This window comes from Mustela lutreola, chromosome 9, assembly GCF_030435805.1.
Source record: "Mustela lutreola isolate mMusLut2 chromosome 9, mMusLut2.pri, whole genome shotgun sequence".
Lineage (NCBI taxonomy): Eukaryota > Metazoa > Chordata > Mammalia > Carnivora > Mustelidae > Mustela > Mustela lutreola.
Window position 1 is genome coordinate 78,877,142 of NC_081298.1, and position 12,350 is coordinate 78,889,491.

The following is a 12,350-nucleotide window of genomic DNA, read 5'->3' on the forward strand; positions in this document are numbered from 1 at the left end:
CCTGCTTTGTCAAAGATGAGTTGACCATAGAGTTGAGGGTCTATTTCTGGGCTTTCTATTCTATTTCAATTTCCATTGATCTATGTTTCTGTTTTTGTGCCAGTACCATGCTGTTTTGATGATGACTGCTTTGTAAGAGAGCTTAAAGTCCAGAATTGTGATGCCACCAACTTTGGCTTTCTTTTTCAATATTCTTTTGGCTATTCGAGGTTTTTTCTGGTTCCATATAAATTTTAGGATTATTTGTTCTATTTCTTTGAAAAAGATGGATGGTACTTTGATAGGAATTGCATTAAATGTGTAGATTGCTTTTGGTAGCATAGACATCTTCACAATATTTATTCTTCCAATCCAGGAGCATGGAACATTTTTCCATTTCTTTGTGTCTTCCTCAATTTCTTTCATGAGTACTTTATAGTTTTCTGAGTATAGATTCTTTGCCTCTTTGGTTAGGTTTACTCCTAGGTATCTTATGGTTTTGGGCGCAATTGAAAATGGGATTGATTCTTTAATTTCTCTTTCTTCTCACTAGTTATTGGTGTAGAGAAATGCAACTGATTTCTGTGCATTGATTTTATATCCTGACACTTTACTGAATTCCTATACAAGTTCTAGCAGTTTTGGAGTGGAGTCTTTTGGGTTTTCCACATATAGTATCATATCATCTGCAAAGAGTGATAGTTTGACTTCTTCTTTGCCTATTTGGATGCCTTTAATTTCCTTTTGTTGTCTGATTGCTGTGGCTAGGACTTCTAGTACTATGTTGAATAGCAGTGGTGGTAATGGACATCCCTTCCCTGTTCCTGACCTTAGCAGAAAAGCTTTCAGTTTTTCTCCATTGAGAATGATATTTGCGGTGGGTTTTTCATAGATGGCTTTGATGATATTGAGGTATGTGCCCTCTATCCCTACACTTTGAAGAGTTTTGATCAGAAAGGGATGCTGTACTTTGTCAAATGCTTTTTCAGCATCTATTGAGAGTATTATATGGTTCTTGTTCTTTCTTTTATTAATGTGTTGTATCACATTGATTGATTTGCGGATGTTGAACCAACCTTGCAGCCCTGGAATAAATCCCACTTGGTGATGGTGAATGATCCTTTTAATGTACTGTTGAATCCTATTGGCTAGTATTTTGGTGAGAATTTTCGCATCTGTGTTCATCAAAGATATTGGTCTGTAGTTCTCTTTTTGATGGGATCTTCGTCTGGTTTTGGAATCAAGTTGATGCTGGCCTCATAAAAAGAGTTTGGAAGTTTTCCTTCCATTTCTATTTTTTGGAACAGTTTCAGGAGAATAGGAATTAGTTCTTCTTTAAATGTTTGGTAGAATTTCCCTGGGAAGCCGTCTGGCCCTGGGCTTTTGTTGGTTTGGAGGTTTTTGATGACTATTTCAATCTCCTTACTGGTTATGGGTCTGTTCAGGCTTTCTATTTCTTCCCAGTTCAGTTGTGGTAGTTTATATGTCTCTAGGAATGCATCCATTTCTTCCAGATTGTTAAATTTGTTGGCGTACAGTTGCTCATAGTATGTTCTTACAATTGTTTGTATTTCTTTGGTGTTAGTTGTGATCTCTCCTCTTTCATTCATGATTTTATTTATTTGGGTCTTTTTCGTTGATTTGTTCTATTGTTTTTTTGGTTTCTATTTCATTGTTTTCTGCTCTGATCTTTATGATTTCTCTTCTCCTGCTGGGTTTGGGATTTCTTTCTTGTTCTTTCTCCAGCTCCTTTAGGTGTAAGGTTTGGTTGTGTACCTGAGACCTTTCTTGTTTCTTGAGAAAGGCTTGTATTGCTATATATTTTCCTCTCAGGACTGCCTTTGTTGTGTCCCACAGATTTTGAACCATTGTGTTTTCATTATCATTTGTTTCCATGAATTTTCTCAATTTTTCTTTAATTTCCTGGTTGACCCATTCATTCTTTAGAAGGATGCTCTTTAGTCTCCATGTATTTGGGTTCTTTCCAAATTTCCTCTTGTGATTGAGTTCTAGCTTCAGAGCATTGTGGTCTGAAAATATGCAGGGAATTATCCCAATCTTTTGATACCGGCTGAGACCTGATTTAGGACCGAGGATGTGATCTATTCTGGAGAATGTTCCATGTGCACTAGAGAAGAATGCGTATTCTGTTGCTTTGGGATGAAATGTTCTCAATATATCTGTGAAGTCCATCCGGTCCAGTGTGTCATTTAAGGCCTTTATTTCCTTGTTGATCTTTTGCTTGGATGATCTGTCCATTTCAGTGAGGGGAGTGTTAAATTCCCCTACTATTATTGTATTATTCTTGATGTGTTTCTTTGATTTTATTATTAATTGGTTTATATAGTTGGTGCTCCCACGTTGGGGGCATAGATATTTAAAATTGTTTGATCTTCTTGTTGGACAGATCCTTTGAGTATGATATAGTATCCTTCCTCATCTCTTATTATATAGTCTTTGGCTTAAAATCTAATTGATCTGATATAAGGATTGCCACTCTTGCTTTCTTCTGATGTCCATTAGCATGGTAAATTCCTTTCCACCCCCTCACTTTAAATCTGGAGGTGTCTTCGGGTTTAAGATTAGTTTCTTGTAGGCAAAATATAGATGGGTTTTTTGGTTTATGCATTCTGATACCCTGTGTCTTTTGATTGGGGCATTTAGCCCATTAACATTCAGGGTAACTATTGAGAGATATGAATTTAGTGCCATTGTATTGCCTGTAAGGTGACTGTTACTGTATATTGTCTCTGTTTCTTTGTGGTCAACTACTTTTAGGCTCTTTCTTTGCTTAGAGGACCCCTTTCAATATTTTCTATAGAGCTGGTTTGGTGTTTGCAAATTCTTTCAGTTTTTGTTTGTCCTGGAAGCTTTTTATCTCTCCTATTCTCAATGATAGCCTAGCTGGATATAGTATTCTTGGCTGCATGTTTTTCTCGTTTAGTGCTCTGAATATATCATGCCAGCTCTTTCTGGCCTGCCAGGTCTCTGTGGATAAGTCTGCTGCCAATCTAATATTTTTATCATTGTATGTTACAGACTTCTTTTCCCGGGCTGCTTTCAGGATTTTCTCTTTGTCACTAAGACTTGTAAATTTTACTATTAGGTGACGGGATGTGGACCTATTCTTATTGATTTTGAGGGGCATTCTCTGCACCTCCTGGATTTTGATGCTTGTTCCCTTTGCCATATTGGTGAAATTCTCTCCAATAATTCTCTCAAGTATACCTTCTGCTCCCCTCTCTCTTTCTTCTTCTTCTGGAATCCCAATTATTCTAATGTTGTTTCGTCTTATGGTGTCACTTATCTCTCGAATTCTCCCCTCGTGGTCCAGTAGCTGTTTGTCCCTCTTTTGCTCAGCTTCTTTATTCTCTGTCATTTGGTCTTCTATATCACTAATTCTTTCTTCTGCCTCATTTATCCTAGCAGTGAGAGCCTCCATTTTTGATTGCACCTCATTAATAGCTTTTTTGATTTCAACTTGGTTAGATTTTCGTTCTTTTATTTCTCCAGAAAGGGCTTTTATATCTCCCGAGAGGGTTTCTCTAATATCTTCCATGCCTTTTTCGAGCCCGGCTAGAACCTTGAGAATTGTCATTCTGAACTCTAGATCTGACATATTACCAATGTCTGTATTGATTAGGTCCCTAGCCTTCGGTACTGTCTCTTGTTCTTTTTTTTTGTGGTGAATTTTTCTGCCTTGTCATTTTGTCCAGATAAGAGTATGTGAAGGAGCAAGTAAAATACTCAAAGGGTGGCAACAACCCCAGGAAAATATGCTTTAACCAAATCAGAAGAGATCCCAAATCGTGAGGGGGGAGAAAGGGGATAAAAAGAGGTTCAGAAAGAAAGAAAAAAAAAAAAAACGAAAGAAAGAAAGAAAAGAAGCAGTTAAAGAAAGAAAACGAATAAAGAACAAGTATAAAAAAGAAAAAATATATATATTAGCAAACTAGTTAAAAAACATTAAAAAAGAGGGTGCCTGGGTGGCTCAGTGGGTTAAGCCACTGCCTTCGGCTCAGGTCATGATCTCAGGGTTCTGAGATCGAGTCCCACATCAGGCTCTCTATTCAGCAGGGAGCCTGCTTCCTCCTCTCTCTCTCTGCCTCTCTTCCTACTTGTGATCTCTCTCTCTGTCAAATAAATAATTTTTTAAAAAACATTAAAAAAGAAAAGGGTAAAAGTTAAAAAAAAATTTAGCAGAAGAAGAGAAAAAAAAATTGAAAAAGAAAAATAAATAAATTAACTACAAGACTAAAGAATCATGGGGAGAAAGCCCTGAGTTCCGTGCTTTGCTTTCTCCTCTGGGATTCCGCTGCTCTCCTTGGTATTGAAACTGCACTCCTTGGTAGGTGAACTTGGTCCTGGCTGGATTTCTTGTTGATCTTCTGGGGAAGGGGCCGGTTGTAGTGATTCTCAAGTGTCTTTGCTTCAGGCAGAATTGCACCGCCCTTACCAGGGGCCGGGCTGAGTAATCCGCTCGGGGTTTGCTTTCCGGAGTTTCTGTTCCCTGAGCGCTTTCCGTAGAGTTCCGGAGGTCGGGAATGAAAATGGCGGCCTCCTGGTCTCTGGCCCGGAGGAGCTGAGAGCCCCACTCCGCCGTGGCCTTCAAAGAACAGTGCCCAATTACTCCCATCTCTGTGGCCTCTGGCCGCCCTCCAAGCTCACCAGCGTGTGAACTGTTCAAGGTAACCCCGAGCTGGGAGCTCACTCCTCGGCTCTGTCTCTGGAGCTGACTTCCCCGATCTAATACTTGTAAGCTCTGAGACACTCAGACACCCCCGATCCTTCTGTGACCCTGCAGGACCTGAGGCCACGCTGACCTCGTGTGGACTTCACCCTGGTTTAGCCTCTGGAACGATGTCCCTCAGCAGAACAGACTTTTAAAAGTCCTGATTTTGTGCTCTGTTGCTCCGCCGCTTGCCGGGAGCCGGCCCCTCCCCCCAGGGTCTATCTTCCCGTTGCTCTGGATTCACTTCTCCACCAGTCCTACCTTTCAGAAAATGGTTGATTTTCTGTTTCTAGAATTGCTGTTCTTCTTCTCTTCGATCTGCTGTTGGATTTGTAGGTGTTTGCAATCTTTAGATAAGCTATCTAGCTGATGTCCTGCTAGCTGAAGTAGTCTCAGCCTGCTACTTCTCTGCCATCTTGACTCCTCTAATTTTTTTAACATAAGAAAATTTTAATATGGATCTTGTCATCAAATAATATTTTATCTTAAAAATTTTCTTGAAAAATTAATTTTCACTGGAAAATAGTATATACCATCTAATGTAACTATAGCTTTTTAAAGAGCCTCTGCCCAATTAATTCATCAGCACATCATCACTAGGTAGATATTTCTGTGTCTACTTTCTTTGCTTGAAATTATTTCATATATATTTTCCATATGTGAAAAATTATGGAATACATGTTTATCATTTGCAATAGCAAAGTAACATCCTGCTTTGCTTTCTTGTTCTCCTGTTAATGAGCATTTGGGCTTGCTTATTTTCAGTCTCTTTCCTGGTACAGATGGTGCATCTCCAGATATCTTTATATAGGGGGGTTTCCTCTTCTGAGTTACTTCCTTGGACTATATTTTCCAGAGTGGGGATGTTGGGTCAAAGACTGTGTTCTGTCAACTTTCTGATTTATGGTCATCTTCATGAATTTTTATGAGACACTGTCACAGGCCAGAATTTCTGTGTGCCAATTTGACATGTTCTTTATTTGAAAACCTTTGTTTGTTTATTTTTGAAGAAGAAACTGTGAGGTAGTATGCTATACTGTCTTGATTTTGAATTTTACAATTGTATATGGTGGGACATTTCCCCAAGCATTTCTTTATCTTTATGTTTCTGCCTTTGTGTGGCCCTGGGTGACCTCCCTCACCAGCTTCTGGTACAAATGGGGAAACATGCCATACATTTGAGAACATACCAGGCACAACTGCCAAGACTCTTCTCCCTAACCACTTATGTTTACTCCAACAAAATTTGGTGGATTTTCATTGTCTAATGCTTTTAAATTTATATAATATCCATTAGATGTTTACACAAACTTTGCCTGAATTTTGAAAAATTACTTCTATGGTTCTTTGAATTATGAAAAGTAGAAGTTGAGAATAAAATTTTTAAAAAACATGGCAAACTGTTAGTGACTCGATATGATAATATATGACTTAATACAAGTCATTTCATCAATAATACAAAGCACAGTATTTGTATAGTGGTTTCAGGTATTACATTGATTAAAATGATCATTTTCTTGCTTATCTCCATATCTGAGTTTTGATCATGGACTCTCTTTATATCTGCTAGAAGAAAAAAACAATCGCAAATTTGGTAAAGAGAGTAGAATCTTTAGGTTCCTTGGTTTACAGAATTTTTTTTGAAATTATATAAACCTCTATAAGAAAAATGAATAAAGCAAATTAGAATATGCTTTTTATTTAAATGTAACATAATGTTACCATATATTGATAATTTTCAGCTGGGAAGCCTTTAACAAATAAAGAAGAAATCAAAGGAATTCCCTGGGCCTCCTGGACTTGTGTAAAAGGCCCTGAAGTGAGTGGGATTTGGCCGAAGTACACTGATGTTACTGACATCAATTCAGTGGATGCAAATTACAATAGCTCAGTGCTGGTTTCTGGCGATGATTTTGGACTAGTTAAATTGTTTAAATTTCCTTGTCTCAAGAAAGGTAAGACCAAAAGTGAGATTTTATTGAGTAACTATTCTAGAATGTATGCACGGCGTAATTAAGACTGATTTTCTTGGGGTCTATTCTTGCAGATTATTCATTTCATCTTTTTATTCATTTTTACTCTTTTACACTGTTAGGTAAGATGCGTTGTTGGTGTCATTTACTTTTGATGTTCTAAAACACAGGATTTTACTAATTCAAGGCAGATTTTGTTCACAGTTATTACTAGCAAGTTTATGATTCATAAGATTCATGTTTCATATTTTAAATAAGTCATAGTTTTTATTTTTGTAAATTAACACTCATAATTTATTTATTACATTCAAGTATTGTAGTTGAAATTCCTTTATAATTTACAGCTAATTGTGCTTCCATGGGGAAAGTCAAGCAAGATCCTTTTAGACGTCTTTAAGATAAAATCTGAAAGCGATTGTTCTGGTGATGACACAGTTGTCAGACCCCTTGTGTAGCACTAATCTTGGGAATGCAATTGACATAACTGGCGAATTTTTTGAGAGTGAAGATAGGTTCAAAAAACTCTCCTCTTGCATTTTGTTCTTTTGTTTTATTGTTGTTAAAATCTTGTCACTTCAATTTTTGTGGCACCTTCGCTTTGTAGAATTTGCCTGAATTAGCCACGTAATGACCCTGTCTTCTTCTTCCTTAAAAAGTTGAGGCAAAGCCCACACACAGGTTTTTCTAAGAGTCCCCACCAGCCTGAAAACATGGTCTTCAGAAAGTAATCAGTGGGGGCATGCTGTGGCCTGAGAACTTGCTCACTTGAGCGATTTTTATATTAAGAAAGGAAAGGGAGTGAAAAATGTAATTGGAAAGTCATTTTCGGCTAACTGGCAGCTCTGAAGCAGCAATAGTTATGGTTGAGAATTGAACATAAAACGCATAGCAAAGCTGCCATCATTTCCACTTGACAAAATGGCCCTCTTTCAATGGCACAAAATTACCTCAACATGCCTAATTCACTCTCCCCTCCCTGATGGTCTTTTCAGTAATAGGGTGTATCCAGTTAGACTGAGCAATATTCTTGCAGAACGTGAGTTAGGCAACCAGAAGGATCGTGGGAGCAGAGAAGAATCCTCATTGGGGCCCGAAGCAATATTGTTGGTCTTAAGAGTCAGGACTTGGGAGGAGGTTAACTCACTGAGAGTTTGTATTTCCTCTGTATCTGCAAGACTTGTATGGTGGTCTTGGGTCTGGAAAATAGGAATGGAAATGGATATCTTGGGATTATTGATGAGAATGGGGGAAGAGGGAGGGAGGTGGTGAACAGTTCTGTCTGTCCGAATGAGACACCCTGATATGTAAAACAACCCTGAGGATGATGGCACACAGGAGACATCTGTGGAGTAAAGGAAGGTTGACAGCTGAGTGACAGTGTGGTGGGAGTAATAAAATCCACCTCAGCAGTCTGGGGAAGTATCCGTATTCTCAGAGAAAATTGACTTGTTCTGATTTTCATGACACATGGTTTATAAATCTTGCAATTTATCTCAGAGACATTCAGACTTCTGTGTCCTTTCTGTACCTAAACTACCAGCAGGGGAGTTCTGAAAGGAGTATTGCTGACAGGAATGGTAACAGTTGGTAGAAATCCTTGCCCTACAGCCCAGGGTCCCAGTGGCAGGTGTTCCCCAACTTTTGAGCCTATAACAGCCAAACATGACAGCGGCTAGTGACCAGAAGTGTGGAGACTGAGCAAACATGGTAGTTTTCAATTGTGATTAAATAAAACTCCCAATCAAGTTAACTGATACATTTATAATTAATGTGCTTAAGATTATGCTGTACAGTGTTCTGACATAAATGTTCTGTAGTTAATGAAAATGCCTACAGTGGTTTTTATTTTTACATCACCAACCCAATTTTTCTCATTTCATTTTGGCAGTTTTCAAATCTTTTAAAATAGCTAGTATCGTTACCGATAATTCCCCTGATGTCATTTAGACTCCATTCTGTTTGACCACCACCATATAGAAACTTCCATGAAGTAAAAAAATCCAAAGCTTTGCTCATTGGCATTTGCCACATCTTACCACCTTGGCACCAGCCCTTCTCCGAGGGAAGGCTCTCCTGTTTGGCTAACTTGTGTGCTGCTGCCCCATTAATGCTACACGCCCCCCCCCACACACACACAGGCACACATGTATTCAGACAGTCCTTGAAGTACTCCCTCCCAAAATAAGTGTCCTGGATGTTGTAAGACACAGGTTGCATAAACTCTGGACCTTGAGGGGAAAAGTGTTGGCTTTCACTAAAGCTTGGATGAGCTTGATGCAGGAGAGAAACATAAAGGTCAGGGTGGCTAGAGTGTGATGAATGAGGGGAGCACTGTGTACTCAGAAGCTGGAGAGGGCAGTGGGGACCATGTCAAGGGCCTCGTAGCCACTGTTGGAAATTTGGATCTTATTCTAAGTGTGGTGGGAAGTTATTGAGGGCTTAAAATGGAGGAGCGACATGACCAGTCTAAGTTTTTAAAAGACCACTTTGATATCATGTGGGATGGATTAGGGAAGAGGAAACTTCAATTAGATTCTTGCACAAGTCCAGGTGAGAGATGAGGTGGCTTGGACAACGGTGTTAGGAACAGATATGAACACAACTCCATGAGGTTATGAAACACAGTGTTAAAGGTAGAGCTGAAGGTCTTGCTGATGGACTGGTTGTGGGAATGGAGGGAAAGAGAGGAAACCGAGGGTGAGTCCTAAGTTTTAGGCTTCATCAGTGGGGTGGATGGTGGCACCATTTATGGAGATGGGAAAACGAGCAAGGGAGTATGTGTTTGGGAGAGAGAGAGGTGGGGATAAGAGAGAAGGAAAGGGGAACTCCTGGGTCTTTTTTGCTCATGGTAAGTCTGAGGTACCTGTTAGACATCTAACTGGACACAGCACATGGCCCACCAGCAGACTAGGGAGAACTGAGGGCCAGAAGACGAATGTTTGGCAGTGGAGAGCGTATGGACAGTACCTAAAGCCATGGGACAGAGGCCTGCCAGAGAGGAGATGAGGGCAAAGGCCTGAGACATCCTTGTGTTTCAGAGAACAAAGGGAGGCCTTGTAAAGTGAATGTGTCCTAAGGAAAGCCTGGGAAGACATGGACATGGTCTTCCTTTATTCAGTGAATATTTGTTACGTGCTGTTGTAGAGGCTGGAGATACATCAACAATTAGAACAGACACAAATCCCTGCCCTCATGGAGCTTTTGTTCTTCGGAGGGGACACGGTAAGGAAAATGTAAACACATCTCGTGAGAAGTGCTCTGACGAAGAAGAAAGCAAACAGTAGTAGAGTGCACAGATGGGGGCAGCTTGGTGGTGGCATTTTAAAATAATGCGGTCATTTTCACCTTCATATACATTTAAATCATTACCTCTGCAATGAGTGAATTTGAAACACATTTCAGTTGAACAAATGGCTTTCTCCCCTATTGAAGCGATTCCATTAGAGGGCCTGCAGTAGGTACAATTGTTTCTGAAGGAGGGATGCGGTGGTGCTTGCTGCCCCTGAAATCTCCCATAGTCTTTTGGAGTGCTAGGCCTCCATATGGTAGGAGGGACAGCTCTTGTTTCCATGTCTGCCTTTGTGCTCCCCTGTACCAAGCCTGGACCGGAGACTTGAGTATTTCAGGGGCAACTGTTTAGTGCAATTAGCTTTCCTTCTGAATTCATTACCTGGGGATGGTGTTCACTGAGTAAAGCAATCAGTGCAAGGAAACAAAATTTAATTCTCCCAGCTCTACATCCATATAACTCTGAACAGTAGTCTGACTTCTTTTCCATAGAATTATCATTTCCTTTTGCAAAGGACTATCTATCTTACTGTATTTGAATAAGAATGTATAAGACAATCATTCTGAAGCATCTTATTTTCAGAATCAGTGAAGCAGTAGGCATTATCTGGAACACGCTCAGATGTGTTTTCAGCCACAGGACTTAAATTTTAAGGCCATTTTTAGCTTAATCCATATTGGAATAATTTGGAGAATTTGAAGAGTCTTTGCTTTTTATGATATGTAATACTGAAAATTGCATTTTCTAATATATTTAAGAATTTTACTTTTCAACATGAAGAGGAATTGAATTTTTAACCCATGAATTCTATTTTTTTTTTTCCCAGTACTAATCTTCTCAAAAATATCTTTTCAGGAGCCAAATTTAGAAAATATGTGGGCCATTCTGCACATGTCACAAATGTCCGCTGGTCCCATGATTTTCAGTGGGTATTGAGCACAGGAGGGGCTGACCACTCAGTTTTCCAGTGGAGATTTATTCCAGAAGGTGTCAGCAACGGTCTGTTGGAAACTGCACCCCAGGGTAAAAACCAATTATAATTTTTCAGCATTTCTTTTTTTGTCAATAAAAATTTCAAAGAATGTTCTAACATATCTTTTGAAGATAAAGAGTTAAAGCAATTTTGAAAAATTCAGTCCTATAATAAAATTCAAAAATTTTATTTTATAAAAAGTTAAAAAAAAAAAAACGAAACTTTTGCTACACATATGAGTCAATTGAATAATTTCCTTCAAAGGATTTTGTTTATACCAATTGCAAGTTGAAGGTCGAAGGTTTACATGAAGATTTAGCCTTGGAGAATAACAGGAACAAAGACATTTCAGCCTCTTCAGGACAACTGTAATGGTGGCGGGTCTACACGGTGAGATAGCAGGGGGAACACAGAGTAACCTTGGGAGTAGGAGTTGGCTCCAGAGTGAAGTTCAAAGAATGGTCTGTAATGGGACCAGTGTGTTCCAGTTCAGGGGATGTATAGTCATTCTATTTACTGTGATGCCAGCAGAAATAAACAGGTAATAAAATTTAAAACCAGGTGAGGAAATGTTTTCATTAGGAGAGTTTCTGTAGGTTTTGACCGTGGCAGTTACCACCCACTTGGTGGACATGGCAAAAGGCTAAGAGGATATTTACTGAACTACGAAGCTGGATTCCTTTTTCACCAGGCTTCATTCTGGTAGAACCTTTGCCTGACTTTTTCTTTCTTTCTTGTCTTTTTTTTTTTTTTTTTTTTTTTTCCCAAAGCAAAACTTAAAACGCAAAGATTTGTTATCTCTTAAAAGTGTGGAAATGAATTCGGTCTTGCTGCCGGGGTGGGGTAAGGGGAGTAGTTGCCTTTATCTGTTAATGCTCCTGAAAGGAGTGTGCTGAACTTAACCGAAAGATGAGGGAAAAAAGATGTTTTAAGAACCTAAGGAAATCAAAGGAAAAGTATGGCATAGTGATTTTTAAATTTACTTTGCTAGAAGAAAGGAAATATTTTAAATAAATGTATAAACTCTGTTGGGTCTCCAAACTTCACTTGTTTCTCATGGGTTGTATTTCTGCAGAAGGTGGCACTGATTCCTACAGTGAAGAATCTGATTCGGATTTATCTGATGTACCAGAATTGGACTCTGATATTGAGCAAGAAACTCAAATCAATTATGATCGCCAGGTCAGTAAGCAGAGAGCTCATAACAGATGCTTTACAGCGCAGAACATCAATCTCATTGGATTTGGACGTTGCACTAAAAATGTCTGGTACTTAGGCAGAAGAGAATCAAGACAAGAATAAGGAAAATCCCCTGCCTCTTGTCTTTAAGTGCAGATTGAAAATAAGGCCTTTACCCTTTCACATTATTAAATTTTTTTTAAGTGGAAGGTAGTAGCCAGTTTT

General features: G+C 39.1%; 1 protein-coding gene across 6 annotated transcripts in view; it reads left to right on the forward strand.

The window, feature by feature from the left end:
- The window catches only part of EML6 (EMAP like 6), a 284,967-nt gene that overhangs the window by 169,634 nt on the left and 102,983 nt on the right, over positions 1 to 12,350 (forward strand). For all 6 annotated transcript variants that reach the window (XR_009357213.1, XR_009357214.1, XR_009357212.1 and 3 more), the window contains exons 11-13: positions 6,454 to 6,666; positions 10,829 to 10,996; positions 12,022 to 12,128. Coding sequence is in view for 3 of the 6 variants with exons in the window: in XM_059187676.1 (XP_059043659.1) it covers positions 6,454 to 6,666; positions 10,829 to 10,996; positions 12,022 to 12,128 (488 nt within the window). In the remaining 3 variants the exon portion in view is untranslated. The remainder of the gene's footprint in view (positions 1 to 6,453; positions 6,667 to 10,828; positions 10,997 to 12,021; positions 12,129 to 12,350) is intronic.